At 37.7% G+C, this 27,617-nt stretch overlaps 1 protein-coding gene across 1 annotated transcript; it reads left to right on the top strand.

Moving 5' to 3' along the window:
• The first annotated feature begins 7,400 nt into the window (after positions 1–7,400).
• Positions 7,401–15,588, top strand: LOC100013718 (lysozyme C-like). Its single transcript, XM_001364024.5, has 4 exons — positions 7,401–7,592; positions 9,239–9,403; positions 11,528–11,606; positions 15,400–15,588. The coding sequence occupies exons 1-4, from the start codon at positions 7,457–7,459 to the stop codon at positions 15,464–15,466; spliced, it is 447 nt and encodes a 148-aa protein (XP_001364061.1). The 5' UTR covers positions 7,401–7,456; the 3' UTR covers positions 15,467–15,588.
• Positions 15,589–27,617: the final 12,029 nt, after the last annotated feature.

Here is a 27,617-nt window from a genome sequence, read left to right as displayed (position 1 = left end):
TTGATTAAGCACCTATGTGTAAAAAGAAATAACTTTGTATCCTATAACCCTATATAAATGGTTCCAAAATGTTAGACCAATGCAGCTTCCACTAGGGAAGTCTATCACAGCTGGTAGATTCTTTATTTGTTCTTTTATTAATAAAGCGCAGTTCCAATAATTGAAATTCTGGATGTTTGAACTCACTTTGTGAAGTGCATCACTTCAATATGAAGGTACGGGACTCAAAACTGACCCTACCTTTGTGACCCTGAGTAAGTCACTTAATTCCCATTGCCTAGACCTTTACACTCTTCTCACTTGGAACCAATACACAGTAGAGATGCTAAGATGGAAGGTGCTCAAATGGCAGGAGTGGTTGGAGATTTCAGGGAAGGGACCTCAGACAGCTCTTTCTTAGGGAGGGCTTAGAGTACCACAGGGTGGATGATGAGAGGTGGTCTGTTTTCTGGTGATGGCAGGGAAGGGGGACCATTCATTCAACCTACTCTGAATAATGGAGACAGTCTCTCAGTGGAGGTCTCTAAAGGGGCAAAGATTTGGTCATTCACCTTCCACTCCTATGGGAGGTCCCAACTCCTGGGCTAGGTACCACTGTCTGATTAATAGCACTTAGGGAATATTGGGAGCAAGTTTGCCCCTGGGGCAGACTGCATGCAAGGGAGCTGTGACCTCTTAGCTCCCTTCCTGCATGCTTCCTGGTAGTCTAAGACAAAAACCACTCCCAAAGCAAGTTTTAAGTCTACAGAAGTCTCTCCCTCAAACTTCACCAGCACATCCATCAGTATGACCAAGACAGGGTTAGGGACTGGTCAACAGAATCAATGACATTTTCTATGAGGCTACTTTCTATGATATGACTAAGGAAATTGCCTTTAACTCACTGTGAAGTGACATACAAGCATCCCGTTTCATTGCCACTTTGAACCTGATCCAATAGGAGAGGCTAACATGAAACCCAGCCCCAGTGCATGACTGATTGGCAATAGTTAAGTGAAGAGAAGAAGGGGAAATCAGAGAAAGGGAGCCTTGAGGCAGCTTTCTGCTTCTGCATCCTCTGAGGAAGCTCCTGTTGCCATAAGGGGAATTGGATGCTAAATGGTCTGTGGGCACTAGGTAAGTAGGAACAGGTGGAAATGTGCTGGGTCTTGAGGAATCATGCTGAGAAGATGAGAACTGATGGAAGCTGTGGTTGGTGGGATTTTCACTGGGTTTGTTATAGGAGGTCAGTCAGCAAATAAGGCACTGTTAAAGCACTTTTGGTGTCAGACACTGTGCTAAGTCCCTGGGACAAAGGAAGGCAGTAAAATGACCCCAGAACCTCAAAATAAATTTGGGAGGTGGGGGAAGCAAACATAAAATACAAGAAAAATCGGAAATAAATAACAGGGGAGGCACAAAAATTCTAAAAATCCCCAATTAAATACCAAATTGGAAATTCTAAAAATTAAAGTTGAGGATAACAAAATAGAATGTAAGAAAAGCATTGGATTAATAGAGCAAACTGAGTGTTGGTTTTATTTTTAAAAAGCAACAATATATAAAATCCATTGGTTAATATTGTAGGGGAGCTCTGGGGATGATATCACATGAAATTTTTCAAAGTTTCACTCACTTCCTCCCAAAATGTCAGTTACCCAAAGACCACACAGATCAAATAGAAAATAAAACCATTTATCCTGGCCAACAACAAACACAAATTGGGAAAGTAAGACAGATGGGAATATTCTAGAGAATACTCATAATGAATGAACTTTCTCACCAGGAAAAAAAAGAGTCCCAGATCTAACTCAAGTACAAATTCTCAAAGATCTCTAATGTGATAAACTGGGTACAGGGACACGTGTGGTCAAAATACTGGTTTCTCTGTGTATGAGCTTCTTTCCAGAATCATTCTATCCCTTCAGGGACTTCTTCCTGCAGAGTATCTGGAAGTAGATGTTTCTTCTCTGTAAGCTGAAAACCAGAAGACCAAGATACTTCCTCTCTCAGGTTTTTTCTAATTCCACTCCTTACTCAGGCAAAGAACATAGAGCAATCTAATCTCCACCAGTTAGGAGAATCTTAAGCAAATGGTATTGAATCCCTCATTACATTAAAATGAAAACAAATTTGTCACTTATGGAGCAGCCACAGCAGAGAGCACTCTAAACCAGTATTCGTTTGAGACATTGGTAGGAAATAAGGGGAAGAGATTGGATGGAGGAGAATAATAAGAAGAAATTGGGAAACAGGAGTAAAAACACTGAGGAAAGGCAACTGTTTGACTACAGGGTTGGAGGGGATATGATTGAGGAGAGATGCTAAATGAGCACCCTAATGCAAATACCAACAACAAGGAAATGGGTTTGGAGCAAGGACATATGTGATACCCAGTGGAACTATACGTCGGCTAGGGGAGGGTGGCGGGAGGGATGGGGAGGAAAAGAAAATGATCTCAGTTTCCAATGAATAATGTATGAAAATGTCCAAATAAAATAATACTTAAATCAATAGGATAAAGCAATAGAGTGGGGTGTATGATGAAGGGCGACTTGAAAGTTCTAAGCAAAGTGAAGAAAATATTTGTGTTCCTCATGGGTTCCAGAGTAAGAATTATGCAATGATCAAATACTTTGTCTCAGCATGGCCATGACGGCATAGAGGAAAAGGGCCCACTATGAAGATGGTTTCAGCTTAGACCCCAAAATCTGTCCCTGAAAATGTAGCAAAATTTGATGGACTTCAAAATATTATTTAGACTAAGTCAATAAATACTTCAATATTCAATTACTTCACTGAGAAAGTGGACACAGGGGAGAAAAGTGAAAAAAATATGTTCGAAAAATGGTTTGAGAATTAGAAATGAAAGAGACCAAAGACTTTCAGATGACTTGGAAGTCTCATGTTTGCATATCATGAATATTTTGTTTAAAAGAATTGGAACAAGTTGAATTGGTCAGCATGAAAATATATCAGAAGGAAAGAAATTGATTATATATTAGCAGATGATATCACTAGCTGCTGATATGGGAATCACTCATGAATTATCTTTTTTCAGTAAAATCATCTAATTAAAGAAAATGATGAAATTGAAAGCATTTTGGAAAAAAGGATAAAGGCAAGAAGGTACTACATAAAATTAAATGTTAACTCCAACCCAATCAGTTTAAATAAACTGTTTACTTCTCAAAATGGGAAAAAGATAAAAAACAAAGTTTTTGACTCTATTATGACCATATCTAAGAGAAATGTAGTTGATGTAAACCAATGACCACAAGAAGGAGATTAAAAGGTCTTAGGGGAAGGAAACTTGAGTGGTTAAAGGACTGGAAAACATGCTCTGGGAGAATTAGTTGCAGAATATAGAATGTTTGGCTTGCAGAAGAAAGGAATGTGTGTGTATGTGTTTATGTGGAGGGGCACAGTATGCTGATTATTTTAAACTACTTTTAATATCATCATATGGAGGAGGGATTTGAGTTTTTTCAGGGGCCAGAACTAGGAACTAAATAGGTGGAAATAACAGAGAAGCAGCTTCCCTTAAGGAGAATAAAACCATTCTAACAAATGGAGTTATCCAAAAACGGAAAGCAGGGAGTTTCAGATCATCAGAAGTTTTCAAACAGGGGTCAGGGACTCATTTGTATAATTCTCTATATACTTTTTGGCACAGTGTCTAGCATACCTAGCTGTCCTCGAGAAGGGATTATAAGGAACTAGGCACAGACTCTAGAGAAACTGAATATGAAAGTGAAGAATTCTAGAAAGTCCCCAACAACCAATTTTATCTGGAATTATCTGCCCTGATTCTTTTTTCTTACCATCCCAAAATAAAATCTTTTTTTACTTGCAAAAAGCCCCATATTTTAAATAATAAACATTTAAATCTTAAAATAAAAATAATTGGGAAGCGGAGGATAGAGAATATGTTTGAATGAATGATGACATGTTTGAATTCAGACTCTCTGGGATGAGGAGGGCAAGATGGTGAGAGTTTCTTACTCTCTGAATAATAAGCCCAAGTATTAGCATTCCAAAGGCTTTAGACCCACAAAGAGTCCTCTCAGGGTGTTAGGCTATTCTGGCAAGGAGACCAGAGGGAGAAACTGATAGAATGGCATTTCTTCCCTTCCCCAGAAGACAAGAGTTCCAACTCATAGACTGACATTTTTCTTTTATCCCAAGGTCAGGAGACCTGGCCCAATTGAATGCTTTTCCTCTTTTCCTGCAAGGTAGGAGATCAGGCAGTAGATCTGGCTGTCATGGATAGAATGCCGACCTTAGAGTCAGGAAGATGCTAGTTTGTGACCCACCACTGACATTTTCTTATTGTGTGATCCTCAGCAAGGCACTTAATCTCTTAATGCTCCATGCAACTCCCTAAAATGATTAATTTGAACAGAAGATGTTAATCAGTTTTGGTAGAAGGAGTTTCTTTACCCTCAGCTCCCTATAGTAAGGAAGCAACAAGTCTAATCCTTAACCCCATTTCCTGTAGTAGTCAAAAGGCAATCCATTCCATTTTTGAATAGTTCTATTTGTTAATAAGAGGCAGCTGGGTAGCTCAGTGGATAAATCACTGGACCAGGAGTCAGATAGACCTGAGTTCAAAAATGACCTCAATTATTTCCTATTTTGCAACCCTGGGGAAATCACTAAAGGTCTTTTTGCTTTAATCCACCAGAGAAGAAAATGTGGAACCACTTTAGTAGCTTTGCCAAGAAAACCCCAGGAACAATAAGGTCCTTGGAGTCAGAAAGAGTCAGTCACAACCGAATGACTGAATGGCAGAAACTGTTGTCAAGTTTGTCCTCATATTGACTAAAATCTACCATAATTTCCATGCATTGCTCCTAGGTCTAGTATTTATACTAATCCCACAATCAGATCAATGTAACAGTTAAAATTATAGTTGAGACTGAAAAAAAATCTAAATTTAAATGGTCACCTAGGGAAATCCCCAAAATAATAAAATACCCAAGTCAGCTGCCAAATTTTTATAGTGATTTAATTACAACAGGAGGAAGAAATTAGAGGTAGAAAGAGAGAGGGAGAGAAGGAAAGGAGTTTAACTCAGAACCACTCTGGCTCATGCTGAGTCAACGCGGGTGTTAAGGCCTTGGAGAGCCAAGGCAGGGAAAGGGGTCAGTCCTTATCACTCACATGACCAATCTGAAGGAAAGCAGTCTGCGGGGCTCCACCAACCTCAAGCTCAAGCCTCGAACTCAACTCTAGCCCTCCTCACAAGAAGTCCCGAGAATTCCAGAGGCTGTTCTCTACATCACTTCCTGCGTCTCACATGTGCCAATGCTGGCTCAAGCTTGACTTAGGACTGCCCAGAGGTCTGTCCGTTTTTTTGCACATGTCTGTTGAAGGCCATATTCTCAAATAATTAAATCTTGAGTTTGCTGCAGCCCTTCCTAATCTTGTTATACTGAGTAGGGTAGAGAATGTAGTTTCTAAGACTTGATTCTGTTATTCCAAGTATCTCTATTGTTATTGATCAGGAAATAGCTAAATCCAGTCTTCTAAAGAATGGTCTGAATAGGGTGGAGTAGTTTTGAAATTCACATCAAGCAATCCCATTCCATTCCATTTCCAACAGATTGCCTGTTCTGTCATTCCCTCTCTATCACTTGTTTTCCATCTTTCCCTGTCTAGTGGCTCATTCCCTACTGTTTACAGTTATGCCCATTTCTCCTATCATCAAAAAAACCCTTGATCTATCCTTCTATCCCTGATATCATCCTACATCTCTTCTGCCTTACTGCTAAACTCCTTCAAAAGGCTGTCTACAATCTGTGCCTCCATTTTCCTCTTCTTGAAAGAAATAAAACTTCCCAAGCCAAAGATCTGACTTTATTTTGTGGGCACAAAATACCCAAACCAGAGGTCTGTAGTCATGCCCAGTTCCATGGTCTGAGATATCCAGGTTCCAGGTCACATGGATTTTATAAGCATGGACAGTGATTCACTAGTAGTTATGAATAGGATCAGGTGTTCAGAATATGGGCTCTGAATGAGTTCAGAACAGGGGTCCTGAATAGCCTAATGAGGTACCAGCAATAGGGGTTAGGACCAGGGCATTCTCTCTCTACTTCTCCTTTCCCTTCTCAGGTGTCTTGTTATGACACTGCAAGACTTGGGGTCAAGTTTCCTCATGTCACAGCCTTTAGAGCATGTGGCAAAGTAAGGGGAAGTACACAGACTCTTTCATCATTGCTGAGGCTTTTAATACTGTTCCTATTCTACCTTATTTGAATGATACAGCTACAGCTTCTCAAACTGTTATAAAGGAGCCCGTAGAAGTGATTAAAAGCTATTTAATTAAATTGCTTTTTATACTCTCTTCTTCTTACTTTCCATCTCACAGTAAATACTCTGTATTGGTTTCAAGGCAGAAGTTCATGTCCCCTAACCATAGATGTCCCAAAAGGAAGGCATCCTGGACCCTCTCCTCATCTCCTTCTATACTGCTTCACTTACTGATCTCACCAGCTCCCATGGATGTAATCACCACCTCAATTCTGACTCTTCTCCAATCTACCAAACCTGCCCCAGCCTCTTTGCTGACCTCCAATTTCACCTCTCCAGCTGCTTTTCTTTAAAAAAAAAAGGTTGTTTTTTCTGAACTCATTTTGTTTGTTGTTTCTTATAGCATAGTAGTGTTCCATTACTACTATACACCACAACTTGTTCATCCATTCCTCAAGTGAAGGACAACAATAGCTTCCAATTCTTTGCCACTGCAAAAAGAGCAGCTATTAATATTTTGGTATGTCTGACTGCTTTTCCAACATCTCGAACTGCATTATTTAGGCTTGTTTTTCTCCACTGGTAATAATAATGATAATATTGTATATATGCATTCACACATCTGTATATGAAAAGATTTAAAGTTTGCCAATTGCCCTGCATATATTCTCTCAGACAAGTGAATAAAAGTTTAAAACTAGTTTAAGTACAAAGAATTTTGGCATCTGTTTACCACTTCTGAGTGATTTTGTAGAGAGAACTTCTTGGGCATGGATTGTGAAGAGGCTGGACCAGACTGAAATCTGATTTTTGTCTGGTATGTGTGTATATATATATATATATATATATATATATATATATATATATATATGTGAATTATTTTATCCCTGGCCTTCACCTGTTAAAGAATGATTTATTCCTTTGGCTTTAAATTTGAAACTAGCCTCTTGGCAAATGGATTTGAGGCTATCTTCCTCTACTACACTATCTGGGGTAATCTAAGTTAGCAATTTGCAAGCAAGATCTTTCCACTTATCAGCCTCACCCAACCCCACCCTCAGGATTAATCTCTAGAATGCAGCAATCAATCAATCCATTTTGATTTCCATGTAGTTCAGGAGGTGGAGCCTTCCAACAGCAGGAAGAACTTAAGAGAGAAGTTAAATACCGGAGCTCAGCTCAGGCTCAGGAGTTAGACTGCTTTGACTTCTCAGGCATCATGAAGGTCCTGATTCTTTTGGGTCTTGTCTTCCTCCCCATGCTAGCTCATGGCAAGGTCTACGAAAGATGTGAATTGGCAAGAGTCCTGAAGCAAAATGGGATGGATGGCTTCGGAGGTAACAGCCTGGCCGACTGTAAGTCTACTTTTCTGAAGATATTCACAGCTGCTGGGTAAAGAGGGCAAAGAATGGGGGATTGACAGTTTCAAAGGGTTTCATCCTTTTTTTGGTCCTTGTTTTAAAATTTCTCTGGGTGTTAATATAGCTTGAAATGGAATTAACAATTTAAAAACATCAACTGATCAACCTAGAAATGAAATTTGAAGGAGTTTGGTTTTAGGGGTGGGGAAAGAGAATTTCTCTCTTAAAGGCTTCAAAGAGGATCCCTTGGGTCCCTGGAATTCACTGAAAGGAGTCAGAAAATTTATCTTCCCCTGGACCTGTGTAATCTGAGTCTCAAATTGTCTACTCAATTCTTAGTCCCAGAACCCAGCTCTCCAGTTCAGTGCCTTCCAGGATTACTGAATTGACGGGTCCGGGCATTCCCTGGCACAATGTGCAGAATTTCAGAAGGTGGTGTGGTGTCTCTTAGAAGAGAGTTCAAATTTGGGGGACAAGATCCAGAAATTCTGTACAAAGTAACTCTTCTGCCTCTGGGTGCAATTCATCAGAAGTGTTCCTTCATTCCAATTTAACTGCCTCCAGCTCTGTTTAATAGCATAGACAGGCATAATACTTATGTATGGATAGAGCATCAGTTTCAGGAGTCAATACATATCTTTATTTTCATTCATTTATTTACCTTCTGTCTTAAAAAACTAAAACAACAACAACAACAACAACAAAAAACCCTTGCCTTCTGTCTTAGAATCAATATTGTGTATTGGTTCCAAGGCAGAAGAGCAGTAAGGGGTATGCAATGGGTGTTAAGTGACTTGCCCAGGGTCACTCAATTAGGCAGTGTCTGAGACCAGATATCAACACAGGTCCTCCCAATGGTATGCCTGAAACTCTATCCACCTTTCTACCTAGCAGCACCTTCATTCGTATCTTTAAACTTCAACTCTGAGGCAGCTAGGTGGCTCAGAGGATTGAGAGCCAGGTCCAGAAATGGGAGGTCCTGGATTCAAATCTGGGCTCTGATACTTCCTAGCATCCCTTGAAACTGAGTCCACATCTGAGCTCAGACACTTCTTAGCTGTATGGTCCTCAGCAAGTCATTTGATGCCCATTGCCTAACTCTCGTTGCTCTTTTGCCTTGGAATGAGGACTTAGTATCAATTTTAAAGGCAAAGTTGGTTGTTTTTTTTTTTTGTTTTGATTTTGAGTAAAAACAGAATAGAATGAAAATACATACAACATGTTTTTATTTCTCTGATTTGTCCAAGACTTCCTTTGTACTGATGGGGCAAAACGGCTATGCCCCACTATATAAAAGTCCAAATAAGAGCTACAGCCTAAAGAATGAATGGCTCATTAACAAAAGGATTTTCCTATAAAAGAATTCTCCCAGTTCCTTAAATATGATGATTGTACATATTAAATTTATTCACGAGGCAATGAAAGAGAATTCAAATAAAAGTATTCCTAGTTAGTGCATATTGAAGATCAATCACAATCACAAATGATGCTTTCAGAGATAAACATCGCATCTATTTAATGTCAATGATAAAGGAGTTATCAATGTCAAAGATATCAAAGTCAATGATAAAGCCTGTTAGTTATCTTGGAAAAAATAGATTGGAGACAAATTAATCATTATGAAAATGAACTCTTCACAGGGGTGTGCTTGGCAAAATGGGAAAGTGATTATAACACAAAAGCCACAAATTACAACCCTGGAGATCAAAGCACCGATTATGGGATATTTCAGATCAACAGTCACTATTGGTGCAATGATGGCAAGACTCCTGACGCTAAGAATGTGTGCGGCATCTCATGTAGAGGTGAGAGGGATCTTACGGATCGAGATGGGCAATATGACTACTTGGCAAGGTGGATGCAAATTAAAAGGCACATGAGAGAAAAAGTTCTGGAAAGCCAATAAGAAAATCCTCATTTCTCATTAACTTTCCAATCACTGACTTATGATTGTCAATCAAGGATGTCTTCTTCTTAAAAAGATATGATTTCTTATATTTTGCATAATAATACATGTATAACCCAGATCCAACTGTTTACCATCTCTAGGAAGGGGAAGTGAAGGGAAGGAGTTAGTCAATTTGGATCTGATAACTTTGGCAAAATTAGGTGGAAAATTGTTATTCTGTGTAATTGGTGAAATAAAGTATCTTTAAAAAAATAAAAAATACTCACCTCCAGAGAAAAAACTGTTGGAATCAGAATGGAGATGGAAGCAGATGATTTTTCAATTGTTTATTTTAGTTTAAATTTGCGCATTTGGGTTTTATAAGATTTAGTCACTTATAGAAATGAACAATATAGAAATATGTTTTGAATGATAACACTTGTATAACCCAGATTGACTTGCCTGTCAGCATCAGGAGGAAGAAAGGAAGGAAAGGAGGGAGTTAAGTTCAATCACATATCTTGGGAAAACTTGTGTGGAAATTTTCTATAAACATGTATTTTTGTTTTTAAAAAAACCTATAAATATAAAAATAAATTTGAAATTAAAATATTATTTCTTGGCCATGGAGCCTATTAAATTGGCAGAAGAATTCTTTGGTTTCTTTTTAAATTTTAGCCACTGAAATTAGCTTCCAAGAAATTCCAGATGTGGAAATTCATGTTACTTCAGGCTGATTCTGCATATCCTATCTGAATATTACATTAATGTCTGACTTTTTAAGAATGTGTCCCTTTTCTTGCTGTCAGCACAGATGGCCTATTAGCCTAAACAACTCAGAGTTCTCACCAAATAAGTTACTAAGAAGGGGGCAGCTGGGTAGCTCAGTGGATTGAGAGCCAGCCCTAGAAATGGGAGGTCCTAGGTTCAAATCTGGCCTCAGACACTTCCAGCTGTGTGACCCTGGGCAAGTCACTTGACCCCCATTGCCTAGCCCTTACCATAGTATTGACTCCAAGAAAGAAAGTAAGAAAGAAAGGGTTACAAAAACAAAACAAAAACAAAATAAGTTACTCAGAATACACGCATGCCATCAGAAATGGCTGGTCCTTCCTGAGTGCGTTCTGCCAATCAGAGCTGTAGGAGACAGAGGACTTTTCTTTGCTCCTGGTTGTCCTAAGCAGAATCATGACTTCTTAACAACTGTTGCTTCTATGAGGGAGGATGCTTGAGGCTGAAATAGTCCATTCTAATATGTATTCTACAGCAGTGGGATATATTTGTATTTGCAATCATAACTCACAAAACTATATGTGAAACTGTATCAATAAAAATTTCCTTTATTCAGTTACAACCCCCAGCAGGGAAAAATCCCAGTGACACAAAAGGGAGACCTCGCTCCGTGTCTCTTTCTCTGCCCATCTCTGTGTCTGTCTGCTTTTCTCTCTGCCTTTCTCTCAAGCATCCCCTTCTCAAGAACACATCTTCCACTGGAGAAAGCAAACAGTTATCTTAAAGAAATGAAAAATGAAATATGGGCTCTGTGCAAGAGCCAGAGGACAGGAAGGAACAGTGAGGTATGAGTTTCACCAGTTCCTTTCCTCACAGCAGTGACTGCCATCACCATTCATTCTGCTTGGGATCCCAATAGTTCCCCACTCTTCACCTCCAGGCTTTTCCCAGCATCTCCCCTGTCCTCTCTTGAGTTCCTTTTCTGGAGGAAGGTGTGAAACCTCTTGGTCAGGGAAGCAGTGGCAAGAAGATGGTAGCAGCCTCCCTTGACAAGTTTAGGCTAATAAGTCAGCTATCCTGACAGCAAGATAGGGGACATCTTTTTTTTTTAAGTTAGATGTTAATAGGATGGATAGAATATTCAGGATCAGCTTGAAGTAACAAGAATTTCCATTCCAGTGAATCCTACCCTCAGGAAATTTTTTGGAAGCTAATTTCAGCATCTGAAAATTTAAAAGAGAAAACAAAGAACCCATTTCTTCTCATTGCCAATATAACATTCTTACATGATCTCTGATTTCTATTTCAGATCTTTTAACAGATAATATCAGCAAAGCTATAACCTGTGCAAAGAGGATCGTCCAAGATTTCCAGGGCATTCGGGCATGGTATGTTTTAAATCACTATAAAGAATAATTCGTTTTCTCCTGTAATGGGTATGCTCAATGAAGGAGGATGCTTAAAGCCAAAATAAAGTCCATTCTAATATGGATTCTCTAGCAGCAACCACACTGTAGAATATAATCATATTTGTAATTATTACATACAAAATTAGATGTGACATCTAGAAATGACCCTCAGGTTGTATAGTGCTATTTTCTGTAAGCCTGCTGAAAGCTAGTATGTCACTTTAATAATCATCCAGCAAAGTAGCACAAGATTGGAATTTCTCACAGCTCTTTGCTTATAAGTTACTTTTTTTGAGATATTCTAAAGGGAATCCTTTCCTAAGAGACAGCAGTACTGGTCACCAAAAGTTGCTCAATCAGAAGATGTTAAGGCTACCCTACAGTCATTGCCAAGCCCATGCTCTGACTGTTCTAATAATGCAAAGTAGCTTGTATTCAGTTTTCAACATAGCCCATTCTGACTGAATTCAAAATAAAATATGTTCTGATTTTTAAAATAATATTGTTCAAAGTAGTACAATATTATGTCTGCTTCTGTGCTATTTCATAAGCCACTACTTCTTTTGGATTCTATTCTCCTAGTTCATTACACACTGAATTTTTGGAAACTTAGAATTCTAGGATTATATAAATTATATAGAATAAAATAATATAGAGTAGAATAAAGCAAAAAAAAAAAGGAACTAGCCCAATTAATTCATGTCCAACCATCTTCTGATTGCCCTGTGAGTGAAGTTGGGAAAAATCTGAATAATACTTCTTAATAGGAAAGGAATAATGGTAAGAGCATTCACTTCCCATCTTAGAATCATGACTGAAAGAGAAGTCAGCTTCCTATCTTAAAAACACAACAAGATTTTCAAAAATTATAGTCCTGGTTACTTCATTTTTTTTTCCCTAAATTTTCCCAATTTTGATTTCTTCTCCAGTTCGGGGGCTCCTCATTGCCTACATTTGCTTTACACTGTTCCTTGTTCAGGTCTCCTTGTGGAATAATAACTTCCTTTCCTGTATCTCACAGTTTCTATGCCTCTCCATACGTTACTCCCTTACTCTTTCTTCATGCTTTTCTCCCATCTTAGTAGCCCAAACATCAAGGTCAACAGAAAGGAAAAAGGAAGTGAGAAAGAAATTGCTGAGTGTATAGATTGTACCACTTATTTTATTACCATTCTTACCACCCCTCCTCCCATAGACTAAGAATTTCTCAAGCCAATGTCATCAGAAATTGTTTTACCAATATCTTGTTCTCATCAAGAATCATCTCTGTAGAGTCCAAAGGAAAACTATAATTCAAAGAGAAGGAATGGCAGAGAGGGGTACAGGTTATATAAAAATTCATTTAAATTATCTTTGCAACATGATTATAAAGATCTTTCAACTTAGAAGAAATGGTGAGCAGTACTATGTACAGAACACTGTTCTGTGCTGAGATAGAAAGATCAGACCCTGACCTCATGGAGCTTACAATCTCATAGGAGGTTATGCCATATACTTGGATAACTATCATTAAAAATGACACCGAAGTCCATAAGTGAGATGCAAACTAAATCTAAAAGGAGAGAACTGCTACTGATTCCAGAGTTCACCAAAAACTTTGGTGAAAAACATAGTTATAATCTGGACCTCCAGGAATGGATAAAGAAGATCAAACAATGAGAAAGGCTCAAAATTAGAACATAGTGTATCACAACAGAGAGAAGAAAAAAGATGTCAATGTGACTAGAATGCAGAATATGTAAGTATAAAAGAAAGGATGGGGTGGGAAATGTAAGATATACGATTACAAAGGCAGGAAGGGGCCAGGCTATGAGGGACTTTGAATGCCAAACATGGGATTTTATAATTGATCCTAGAGGTGATAGCTATCTGGAGTTACTTAGGGGCAGGGAGGAAGAGGTAGAAGCAACACAAACCTTCTCTTTAATAAGATTTGATAGTTAAGTTGAGGATGGACTGGAAAAAGAAGAGACTTGAGAGTAAAAGATAAACCAAAATGCTATTGCAGTAATCCAGGTATGAAGTGATGAGGGTCTTTATCAGAGTGGTGACAGTGCCAAATGAATGAAGGAGAATTTTAAAATGACAGGTCTTGGCAACAGATTGGATATGTGATTTGAGAGTGATGAATCAAAGATAATATCTAAGTTGAATAGAGTTTGGGCTATAATAGGGTAGAGGAATGTTTCTTCCCATCTATCAACTTGCTTTGAATTTTTTCCTTAAGCAAAGAACTGGGGGAATTAGGTGACTCAGTAGATAGAGAGCTGGACCTGGAAATGGGAGGTCCTGTGTTCAAATCTGGCCCCAGATACTATGTGACTCACACAGCTATGACTCTGGACAAGTTACTTAATTCCATTTCTAGCCCTTACTGCTCTTCCACTTTGGAAGTGATACCTAGTATTGATTCTAAGACAGAAGGTAAGGGTATAAAAACAAAATTTAAAGAAACCAAAAATTATGTGTTTAGGAGTTATAGTTTGAAAATCCAGTCCATCAACAAGTAGTTCTTACATTCAACTTCCATTCAAGGCACCTGTCTTCAAGAAACTTACAATCACATACAATCAAAGAGGTAATTTGATGGTTGTGATGCAAAGCAAAATGCATTTGGGCCAAAAGAGAGATGCTAAAAAATATGAGGTAAAATTTGAATGGAGAGGAATACTTTCATTTGGGGGGGATCATGAGAAGCTACATGGAGGAGATGACCCCTAAATAACCTGGAAGGAGAAGGGGGAATTTTAGAAGGTAAAAATAGAAGGGCAGGGACAATGGATCATTCTATACACTGGGGACACCATGACCAAAGGCATAGAGATGGGTAAGGTCTGGACAAGATCAGGAGACAATAAGTAGTAGAGCCAGAATATAGAATCATGGATCAGATGGTTTATTTTTTTCCATTTGAATAAGTTTATTTAGTCAATTTAGAACATTATTCCTTGGTTACAATACTCACATTATTTCCCTCCTTCCCTTCTACCCACTCTTCCCGCAGCCAACATACAATTTCATTGGGTATTACATGTGTCCTTGATCAGAACCCATTTCCATGTTGTTGTTTACACTAGGATGTTCATTTACAGTCCACATCCCCTACAATATGCCTTCAACCCATGTAGTCAAGCAGTTGTTTTTCTTTGGTGTTTTTACTCCCACAGTAAACATTCATTACTTTCCTTTGCTGTCATGTTAGCCAATCTGCTAGGTGTGAGATGATACCTCAGAGTTGTTTTGATTTGCATTTCTCTGATTATAAGAGATTTAGAGCACTTTTTCATGTGCTTATTAATAGTTTTGATTTCTTTAACTGAAAATTGCCTATTCGTATCCCTTGCCCATTTTTCAATTGGAGAATGGCTTGATTTTTTGTACAACTGGTTTAGCTCTTCATAAATTTGAGTAATTAGACCTTTGTCAGACATTTTTGTAATGAAGATTGTTTCCCAATTTGTTGCTTCCCTTCTAATTTTGGATGCATTCGTTTTGTTTGTATGGATAAGATGTTTAGGTTTTTAGACATAAAGAATCATAGAAATTTCAGACCTGGAATAATCCTTTCCTAGAATACAACATTATCTTTCAATTAAGGAAACCAAGAACCATAATAGTAAATTCTATTACAACATTTTTTGTTTGTTTTTTACAATTCCATCTGCATAAAATTAAAAATATCTCTATATTCAAACATATCAAATTTATATGAACACTGTTCCAAGTTCACTCTTGCTAACTTTTGCATTATTTGGTCTCCTTTTCTCTGCAGGGTGGCATGGAGAAACCATTGCGAAGGAAGGGATGTTTCCTCTTATATCCGAGGTTGCGGTCTTTAGATTACTCTATTCAAATTCTTCACCTTGTCTTGATTTCTCTTCATTGAAGGAGCTTTTTCAGTTAAATGTTGTAATCCCTCAATAAAATGTTCTCAAATAAAGCAGACAAAGAAAGACACAAAGATTTTTCAAGAGGTTTAATGCTTTAAAGTAGTTTTATGTCTAGCTACATTTTTTAGATCGCTTACAGCATTTGTCTAAATTCTTGGTTAGCACAAAAACCTTGGAATTATTCCATTTCAGAGGTAAAGAAATAATTCATGATCATGAAGAAAGACATTTCATAGATCTGGGTAAGAAGAAATGTTTCCTAATACCACATCTTAACATGGATTTGTAAGTGGAAATTCTGACCAAGTGCTAGCTGGCACCTTATTTCTTCAGAAACCAGTGGAAACTGCTAGTGGGAAAAATGAAGTAGGAGTCTTTCTCAGACAAATATTTAATGCAAGCTTGAAAAATAGATATTGTTTATATTCAAGAACCTCATCTGAATAGTATAGAACATTTTACTCAATTTTTTTCTAAAAAATATTGTTCTAGAGGGATATTACAGTTTGTGGCTAGATGATGCCAACATAATAAAAATGAAAATGCATTTATTGATTAGATTCCCATATCAATTCAAATACAGAAGGGCTAAATCATCAACCCAGACAAAATAACAACCAAATGAATTATGAGGAATAAAAATTCAGATTATCAAGAGAAATCATTTTTAAAAAGAAAGAGAAAATAACACTTCCAGACTTCAAGATCCTTTTTAAGTAGAAATCATCAAAGTCAAAAAATAGCAAAAAAAAAAAAATGATGTGAGGCTCCAAAGAGTTCATGTGTGCTTGTGCTTGTATGTGTATTGTAAGAAGAAATTTAATTAAGAAACTTTTAATCACTTATACACATTCTTCTATAATTATTTAATAAACTATAACTGTGTGATTTAAATAATTTATAATAGGAATAGTATTAAAAGCCTCTGCAATGATGAAAGTGCCTGTATACTTCCCCTTTTCTAGCCACATACTCTGGAAGTTGTATCATGGGGAAACAGGGCCCCTCTCTTGCAGTGTCATAACCAAGTCACGCTAGAAGGGAAAGGAGAAAAGAGCAGGGCAGCCTGGTCATCTGGAATGTGGTTTATCACTGGAATCTATTACTAAAGAAGACCATTTCCTCAACCAGTTCAGTACCCCTGCTCTGGACATACTCAGAACCCATGTTCTGAATACCTGATCCTATTCATAACTTCTGTTGAGTCATTGCCCATGCTTATGATATTTATGCAATCTAGAACCTGGATGTCTCAGTTTGAACTGGAGAATCTATAGACTCCTTGTTTGCCTTGCCCATCAAGTAAAGTCAGACTTTGCTCAGAGAGTACTTGGCACAGTCTTGTGTGTGTGTGTGTGTGTGTGTGTGTGTGTGTGTGTGTGTGTGTGTGTGTGTGTGTTGCAAACCCTGGATCAGTGGAATACACTAGAAATGGAAGGATCAGAAATAATTGAATTCAATAACCCCAGGGTCAATAAGCCTAAAACAAGTCACCAAGGGAAAAACTTCTTATTTGAAAGTTTTTACTGGAAAACAATCTTGAAGAAATTCAGTTTAGGTGGGCACAGAATTCAATGAATTCAAAATAGACAAAAAGATCCAAGTATTAAAGATAAGATCATAAACACTTCAAAGGGAAGCAGATCTTGTGCTTTTCACAACTGTGACCAATAGGGGAATTCTTTAAAAACCAGAGAAAAAAAAGTTATTTAAAAGATTATTTAAAGTTATTTAAAAGATACAACTATTTTTTTAACATTATTTTTTTTTTGGTCAATTTCAAACATTATTCCTTGGTTACAAAAATCATATTCTATTCCTCCCTCTCCTCCCCCCACACCTCCCATAGCTAATGTGCAACACTGGGTATTACATGTGTCCTTGATCAGAACCTATTTCCATGTTGTTGGTGTTTGCACTAGGATGTTCATTTAGAGTCTACATCCCCAAACATATCCCTTCCACCCATGTAATCAAGCAGTTGTCTTTCTTTGGTGTTTCTACTCCCACAGTTCTTCCTCTCAATGTGGATAGTATTCTCTCTCATAGATCCCTCAGGGTTGTTCAGGATCACTGCATTACCACCAATGGAAGAGTCCATTACATTCGATTGTACCACAGTGTATCAGTCTCTGTGTACAATGTTCTCCTGGTTCTGATCCTCTCTCTCTGCATCAATTCCTGGAGGTTGTTCCAGTCTCCATGGAACTCCTCCACTTTATTATTTCTTTTAGCACAATAGTATTCCATCACCAAATACACCACAGTTTGTTCAGCCATTCCCCAATTGATGGGCATCCCCTCGTTTTCCAATTTTTTGCCACCACAAAGAGTGCAGCTATGAATATTCCTGTACATGTATTTTTCCTTATTATCTCTTTGGGGGTACAAACCCAGCAGTGCTATGGCTGGATCAAAGGGTAGATATTCTTTTGTCGCCCTTTGGGCATAGTTCCAAATTGCCCTCCAGAATGGCTGGATCAGTTCACAACTCCACCAGCAATGCATTAATGTCCCAACTTTGCCACACCCCTCCAGCATTTATTAGTTTCCATTGCTGTCATGTTAGCCAATCTGCTAGGTGTGAGGTAGTACTACAACTCTTAATTATGTGAAATTTAAGAACTATTACATTAAGAACATTAATAAAAATAGGATAACAATGGAAGTACCTGACTGGGATATAACCTCAGTTGTTTATTATCACTGATAATGACCTAATATATGAAATAGGTAGACAACTAACAAAAATACATGAACCCAAACATGGGAAAGCCAAGTGATGCTAGAGATATATATGTACATACAATATTTTATATTTTAAAAAGAAATATTCCATTATTAAATTCAGAATCCCAAAAGAACAGATTATTTTTTTCTTTGTTTTTATTTTGCATAAGTCTCAAAACATATTACATTTATCTATATAATAATATATTTCAGAAAACCTGATGTCTGGTATCTGTCTCTTCCTAAACAAGACTGTATTCCACCCAAGACAACAGTGAGTAGGTGATTGCTTTCTATTTCTTGAGCTGACTTCAATCTAAACATAGAACTGCAGGCAAGATCATAAACAAATGGATTGAATTTGCATATGGTTTAATGGTTGCTATTTGCCCACAATTGTAGACTTAAATGGAATTGTGAAAGCAGGACTGAATTAAAGGATTTGTAATCAACTTCTTGTCTTGTTCTTCGAGGCCTATCTGCTATTGCCCCAGCATTATACTGGATCCCTTAACTTCAGTTCCCATCTCAAAACAGTTACCACATTTACCATATCTAATTCTACAACATCCTTATATCCTGCTCATCATCATAGTAGTTATTACATAACTACTATCTTAGTTTAGCCCCTCATCATCTCCACATTATTTGAATTGCCTCCTAATTAGTTCACTGTAAGCTGAGTAGTGATCTTATTACTCTTGCTCCCAACAGAAAGCAAGTCACCTACTACCTGTCACCTCTTGGTCCTCTAAGCTAATTCTAAGAAAGAGCTATGATTCTGCACCACTGGTATAAGAGCTAAGGTGTTAACAATGGAATTAATCCAAGACTGAGGCTTGGCTGGGAATGAGCAATAACTTTCATAAGGGAGCTAAGAATTGAAGTGAGGAGGGCAGTTTTGGGTTGAATTGGTTTACCAATTAGTCAAGATGAGAGAAGAGAAGAAAGCAACTGGTATAGGGGAGATAGCTTGGAAAAGAAGTGAAGAAGAATTGGAGATCACAGTATGGACAGAGTAGGCATTTGTTAAGGGAAAGCTGAGGAAGAGGCAAAAAGCCAATACATTATGGTCAGATAAGGGGATTTCAGAATTCCTGAACATAAAGGTGGTATTTGTGCGTGAAAGCTAAATCAACAGTATCACCATCTTTGTGTGTAACTGAGCTGAGGTGGAGTATTTCATGGGAAGTGAGTAGGTTGAAGAACAGATTGATTGGGGTTTTTTAGAGAGAGTCAATATGAAAGCAGGAGTTGGAATAGAAAGAAAAATTGTCAACCATGTACCAAACTCATTGAAGAAGGAGAAGAGTGACCTGGGGATCTGTAGACAACAGCTATCAGGATTTCAATTGGGTTGTAGATATGAATACTAAGGAAAATTAATTTCTAAGCTGTATCATTTGATTTCTAGAAAGTGCTTTTTCTAAGAGCCTTAGAAATACTCTTACATTCCTTGCCTTAAAGCATCTTCTAAATTGAGAAAGGCCTTTGGAATTATGCTCAGAGAGTTTTAAAACCTTACACTCAGCAACAGTAGTCTCTTGAAATAATACCCCCAAAGCCATTAAACTGTGTATGCCCTTCGAGTCAATACTACTACTTCAATACCCCCCCCAAAAAAAGGAAAAGAAAGAGGTCCCCTATGTACAAAAATATTTATAGCAGCTCTTTTTGTGATGGTAAAAATTTTGGAAAACAAAGGCATGTCCATTACCCAAGGAATGGCTAAACAAATTATGGTATGTGAATGTGATGAAATATTATTATGCTTTAAGAAATTAAAAAGAGGATGTCACGAAAAAAACCCCTTTGGAAGACTTGTATGAACTGATGCAAAATGAAGTGAGCAGAACCAAGAAAACAATTTACACAGGAACAACAACAGTGTAAAGATAATCAACTTTGAAAAACCCAGTAAAAATCTAATCAATACAATGACCCACCACAGTTTCAGAGGACTCTTGATGAAACATGATATCTACCTTCAGAACTGATGGACTCAGTATATAGACAAAAGCATTTTTTCTCTTATCCTTTTTTTGGGGGGAAGGGGAAAGGACATTGTTAAAGTGGGAATTTATTTGGCATTACTTTAAGTTCATTGGGGGGGCTTGTTTTTCTTGTTTTCTCGATGTGTGGAGGTAAAGGAGAAATTGTGACAGAAAAAATTTCTTTCTTTTTTTTTCAGATATCATTGGGAAATAGTTAATACAACAAATAAAAACAATAAAGAAAAGTACAGTGCAAAAGAAAAGAAAAACACCCTGGATCTGTAGTCAAGATACTTGGCTTTAAATTCTAACATCAACATTTACTACTTGTGTCGTGGAGTCTCAAGTTCCTAGAATGAAAAATTAGAATAACTGTCTATTTCACAAGGTTGTGGTGAGGAAAACACTTTAAGTCTTAAAGTACTATATAAATTCAAATTAGGGGACTTCCGGTCAAGATGGCAGCTTAGAGAAAGCTAAAGTTTAGAGCTCCAGAAACCCTTCCTTACCGATCTCAAACTGAATGCTCCTAGGGCACCGAAATTCAAAACAAACAACAGAATAGACTCCAGGAACACTCCTCCTGGACCTGGATCAAAAGGTATGGCCCCCCAAAAGTCAGAACCCGAGATCACTCAGATCTAAGGGGTAGGCAAAAGGAAGGTCCCAGGACCCATTCCCACAACCCAGAGCACTGAATCCGAGGCAGCAGCAGGAACCCCAGGGCAGGGAAAAGGGCCTCGGGAGCCAGGTATTCTGAAGGCCACACCCTGAAAACAACCTGAGCCAGTTGAGGGGGCACCCAGACAGCAGGGAAACAGAGAGACAGGGGAACCTGTAGCCCCCTGACCAGATCCTTCCATCTGAGTCTCATCAAAGGTCCCTGCCTCAGGGCATACTCAGTCTGAGGTTAATCCTATCACCTGCCCTCAGAGCTCAGGGAAGCCACGGCCCCTCCCCCTCAGAATGCAGGCTCCTCTGGCCAGCAAAGGCATTGAAATACATCTGAGACTGTCAAGTCAGGTGCAGAGCATAGAAGTAAGGCAACAGAGAAGCATCAGGAGGGAACTGAAGAGGGTAGTAACACCGAAACACCAAAACACCAGCAATTCCGGGCTTCCTGGGGAAGACAGACAATTTGCCTGGGGCTAAAGCCACTGAACACCAGACAGATAACAGAAGAGCCAGCCCCCCTCACTGAGATAGAGATGGCAACCAGCACAGAAGCAAAAAAGCCTCAAAACAACAGGAAAAACAAGAAGGGGGCAACTTTGGACACATTTTATGGAGCAAAAATACAAAATACAGAGTAGATAGAAGAGGAAATACAAGCAAATGCGCCGAAACCTTCCAAAGGAAATGGAACCTCCCCACAAACTTATGAAGAATTTGAATCGAAAATGATCAAAAAGATGGAAGCCTTCTGGCATGAAAAGTGGGAATTAATGCAAAAGAATTTCACGCAACTACAAAACCAGTTTGACCAAACTGAAAAGGAAAACCAGGCTTTAAAGGTCAGAATTAGGCAACTGGAAGACAATGAGCAGGTAAAAGAGCAAGAATCAATAAAGCAAAGCCAAAAGATCAAGAAATTAGAAGAGAACATAAAATATCTCACTGACAAGGTGACAGACTTGGAAAATAGAGGAAGAAGAGAAAATTTAAGAATAATTGGACTACTAGAAAATCCAGAAATAAACAGCAAACTCAACATTGTAATACAAGATATAATCAAAGAAAATTGCCCAGAGATTCTAGAACAAGGGGGCAATACAGCCATTGAAAGAACTCACAGAACACCCTCTACACTAAATCCCCAAAAGACAACTTCCAGGAATGCAATTGCCAAATTCCAAAGTTTTCAAGCAAAAGAAAAAATCCTACAAGAAGCCAGAAGAAGACCATTTAGATATAAAGGAATGCCAATCAGGGTCACACAAGACCTTGCAAGTTCTACTCTGAATGATCGTAAGGCATGGAACATGATTTTCAGAAAGGCAAGAGAGCTGGGTCTTCAACCAAGAATCAGCTATCCAGCAAAACTGACTATATACTTCCAAGGGAAAGTATGGGCATTCAACAAAATAGAAGATTTCCAACTTTTTGCAAAGAAAAGACCAGAGCTCTGTGGAAAGTTCAATATCAAAAAACAAAGAGCATGGAATACCTGAAAAGGTAAATATGATGGAAAGGGAAAAGGAGAAAATTGTTATCTTTTCATTTATTCAAACTCTCTTCTATAAGGACTACATTTATATCAATCTATATATATTAATATATGGAAAATGTAATGTGTGAAAAGGGGGAAAAGAAAAATCAAATAGAATAATCTTTCTCACACAAAGATTCACACGGGAAGGGGAGGGGAAGAAAACTCCTATAAAAAGGAGAGGAAGAGAGTTTTTACTTAAACCTTACTCTCAGGGAAATCAACTCTGAGAGGGAAGAACATCCAAATCCATTGGGATCTTGAATTCTATCTTACCCAACAAGGGTAGGGAGAAGGGAAAACCAAGGGGGGTGGGGTGGGAAAGGGAAAACAAAAGGGGAGGGAAGGAGAGGGGGGCAGGGGAGGGAACCAAAAGGGAGGGGCTAGAAATGGAAACATATCAAGGGAGGAGACAAGGGGGACTGATTTAAAGTAAATCACTGGATAAAAAGGTTAGAGCTAAAGAAGAAAGGTTAGAATTAGGGAAGGATATCAAAATGCCAGAGAATTCACAAGTCACAATCAAAACTTTGAACGTGAATGGGATGAATTCACCCATAAAACGTAGATGAATCGCAGAATGGGTTAGAATCCAAAACCCTACCATATGTTGTCTTGAAGAAACACACATGAGGCAGGTAGACACCCACAAGGTCAGAATTAAAGGATGGAGTAAGACCTTCTGGACCTCAACTGATAGAAAGAAGGCAGGAGTTGCAATCATGATATCTGATAAAGCCAAAGCAAAAATAGACCTGATTAAAAGGGATAGGGAAGGTAATTATATTTTGTTAAAAGGGACTTTAGATAATGAGGAAATATCACTAATCAACATGTATGCACCAAATAATATAGCAGCCAAATTTCTAATGGAGAAACTAGGAGAATTGAAGGAAGAAATAGACAGTAAAACAATATTAGTGGGAGATTTGAACCAACCATTTTCAAATTTAGATAAATCAAATAAAAAAATAAATAAGAAAGAGGTAAAAGAAGTAAATGAAATCTTAGAAAAATTAGAGTTAATAGACATGTGGAGAAAAATAAATAGGGACAAAAAGGAATACACCTTCTTCTCAGCACCACATGGCACACTCACAAAGATTGGCCATACACTAGGTCACAGAAACATAGCATACAAATGCAGAAAAGCAGAAATAATAAATGCAGCCTTTTCAGATCACAAGGCAATAAAAATAATGATCAGTAATGGTATGTGGAAAACCAAATCAAAAGTTAATTGGAAATTAAACAATATGATACTCCAAAATCATTTAGTTAGAGAAGAAATCACAGAAACAATAATTTCATCAAGGAAAATGACAACGGCGAGACATTCTTTCAAACCTTTTGGGATGCAGCCAAAGCAGTAATCAGAGGTAAATTCATATCCCTGAGTGCATATATTAACAAACTAGGGAAAGCGGAAATCAATCAATTGGAAATGCAAATAAAAAAACTCAAAAGTGATCAAATTAAAAATACCCAGCAGAAAACCAAACTAGAAATCCTAAAAATTAATGGAGAAATTAATAAAATAGAAAGTGATAGAACTATTGATTTAATAAATAAGACTAGAAGCTGGTACTTTGGAAAAACAAACAAAATAGACAAAGTACTGGTCAATCTAATTTTAAAAAGGAAAGAAGAAAAGCAAATTAACAGCATCAAAGATGAAAAGGGGGACATCACCTCGAATGAAGAGGAAATCAAGGCAATCATTAAAAATTACTTTGCCCAATTATATGGCAATAAATACAGCAATCTAGGCGATATGGATGACTATATACAAAAATACAAACTGCCTAGACTAACAGAAGAAGAAATAGAATTCTTAAATAATCCCATATCAGAAAATGAAATCCAACAGGCCATCAAAGAACTCCCTAAGAAAAAATCCCCAGGGCCCAATGGATTCACAAGTGAATTCTATCAAACATTCAGAGAACAGTTAATCCCAATACTATACAAACTATTTAACATAATAAGCAAAGAGGGAATTCTACCAAACTCCTTTTACGACACAAACATGGTACTGATTCCAAAACCAGGCAGATCAAAAACAGAGAAAGAAAATTATAGACCAATCTCCATAATGAATATAGATGCAAAAATCTTAAATATGATACGAGCAAAAAGACTCCAGCAAGTGATCAGAAGGATCATCCACCATGATCAAGTAGGATTTATACCAGGGATGCAGGGCTGGTTCAACATTAGGAAAACCATCCAGATAATCGACCATATCAACAAGCAAACCAACAAAAATCACATGATTATTTCAATAGACACAGGAAAAGCCTTTGATTGAATACAACATCCATTCCTATTGAAGACACTAGAAAGCATAGGAATAGGAGGGTCGTTCCTAAAAATAATAAACAGTATATATCTAAAACCATCAGCCAATATCATCTGCAATGGGGATAAACTAAATGAATTCCCAATAAGATCAGGAGTGAAACAAGGATGCCCATTATCACCTCTACTATTTGACATTGTACTAGAAGCACTAGCAGTAGCAATTAGAGAAGAAAAAGAAATTGAAGGCATTAAAATAGGCAAGGAGGAGACCAAATTATCACTCTTTGCAGATGACATGATGGTCTACTTAAAGAATCCTAGAGATTCAATCAAAAAGCTCATTGAAATAATCAACTTTAGCAAAGTTGCCGGATACAAAATAAACCCGCATGAGTCATCAGCATTTCTATACATCTCCAACATAGTTCAGCAGCAAAAACTAGAAAGAGAAATCCCATTCAAAATCACCTTAGACAAAATAAAATACCTAGGAATCTATCTCCTGAGACAAACACAGGAACTATATGAACACAACTACCAAACACTCTCCACACAACTAAAACTAGACTTGAGCAATTGGAAAAACATTAACTGCTCATGGGTAGGACGAGCCAATATAATAAAAATGACCATCCTACCCAAACTTATCTATTTAGTGCCATACCCATAGAACTTCCAAAAAATTTCTTTACTGATTTAGAAAAAACCATAACAAAGTTCATTCGGAAGAACAAAGGATCAAGGATATCCAGGGAAATAATGAAAAAAAATACAAAGGAAGGGGGCCTTGCAGTCCCAGATCTCAAACTATATTACAAAGCAGCAGTCATCAAACAGTTTGGTACTGGCTAAGAGACAGAAAGCAGGATCAGTGGAATAGACTTGGGGCAAGTGACCTCAGCAAGACAATATATGATAAACCCAAAGATCCCAGCTTTTGGGTCAAAAATCCACTATTTGATAAAAACTGCTGGGAAAACTGGAAGACAGTGTGGGATAGATTAGGATTAGATCAACACCTCACATCCTACACCAAGATAAATTCAAAATGGGTGACTGACATGAACATAAATAAGGAAACTATAAGTAAATTAGGTAAACACAGAATAGTATACATGTCAGACCTTTGGGAAGGGAAAGACTTTAAAATCAAGCAAGACATAGAAAGAATCACAAAATGTAAAATAAATAATTTCAACTACATCAAATTGAAAAGCTTTTGTACAAACAAAACCAATATAACTAAAATCAGAAGGAAAGCAACAAATTGGGAAGCAATCTTCATAAAAACCTCTGACAAATGTTTAATTACTCAAATTTACAAAGAGTTAAATCAATTGTACAAAAAATCAAGCCATTCTCCAATTGATAAATGGGCAAGGGACATGAACAGGCAGTTCTCAGCCAAAGAAATCAAAACTATTAATAAGCACATGAAAAAGTGTTCTACATCTCTTATAATCAGAGAGATGCAAATCAAAACAACTCTGAGGTATCACCTCACACCTAGCAGATTGACTAACATAACAGCTATGGAAAGTAATGAATTCTGGAGGGGATGTGACAAAGTAGGGACACTAATTCATTGCTGGTGGAGTTGTGAATTAATCCAACCATTCTGGAGGGCAATTTGGAACTATGCCCAAAGGGTGATAAAAGACTGTCTGTCCTTTGATCCAGCCATAGCACTGCTGGGTTTGTTCTCCAAAGGGATAATAAGGAAAAAGACTTGTACAAGAATATTCATAGCTGCATTCTTTGTGGTGGCCAAAAATTGGAAAACGAGGGGATGCCCATCAATTGGGGAATGGCTGAACAAATTGTGGTATCTGTTGGTGATGGAATACTATTGTGCTAAAAGGAATAATAAAGTGGAGGAGTTCCATGGAGACTGGAACAACCTCCAGGAAGTGATGCAGAGCGAAAGGAGCAGAACCAGGAAAACATTGTACACAGAGACTGATACATTGTGGTACAATCGAAGGTGATGGACTTCTCCATTAGTGGCAATGCAATGTCCCTGAACACTCTGCAGGGATCTAAAAAACATTATCCACAAGCAGAGGATAAACTGTGAGAGTAAAAACACCGATGAAAAGCAACTGCTTGACTACAGGGGCTGAGGGGATATGACTGAGGAGAGACTCTAAATGAACACTCTAGCGCAAATACCAACAACATGGAAATGGGTTCGAACCAAGAACCCATGTGAAACCCAGTGGAATTGTGAGCCGGCTATGGGAGAAATGGTGGGAGGGGGGAAGGGGGCGGAAAAAATAATGATCATTGTTTCCAATGAATAATGTTTGTAAATAACCAAATAAAATAATGTTTAAAAAATAAATTCAAATTAGAATGAATATTTTGTTCCACTTAGATCTCACTAATCAGGAATGTCATGAGAGAAAAGATCTCAGGTATCTGGAATTTTGAAAGATATTCTTACTATATATTTTTTTGGCCTGAACAATTAGCATGCATTGTTAGGTGAAGCAAATATGAGATTTGATTATGCTTTTTGTCATTTTTGCTTTAAAACATCAGGAAGATGACCTTACTCCCCAAGGATCTTTCAGTGATCCCCAAGATATTTATGCATGACAGGTTTTAAATGATTATAAAGAATAATTCATTTCCTCCTATAAAGGATACTGAGGAAAATTGATTTTGGATTGTATTCCTTATTAACAATATTTCTATGTGAATCCATTAATTTTCTTAGATTCCAATCTCTGAAGGTCAAGCATTTCAGTTCTGCAGGGTTTAACTGAAGTTTAAGGTAATTGCTTCTAGGTAACTAAGGAATTTACCTGGGCAGGGACCCTAGTCTTTTGTTAAGGTATGGTGGAGACTTCTACCTCTG

The sequence above is a fragment of the Monodelphis domestica genome, chromosome 5 (assembly GCF_027887165.1).
Source record: "Monodelphis domestica isolate mMonDom1 chromosome 5, mMonDom1.pri, whole genome shotgun sequence".
Classification (NCBI taxonomy): domain Eukaryota; kingdom Metazoa; phylum Chordata; class Mammalia; order Didelphimorphia; family Didelphidae; genus Monodelphis; species Monodelphis domestica.
Note: the sequence above shows the minus strand (reverse complement) of the source record. Positions and strands in the feature narration are given on the sequence as shown.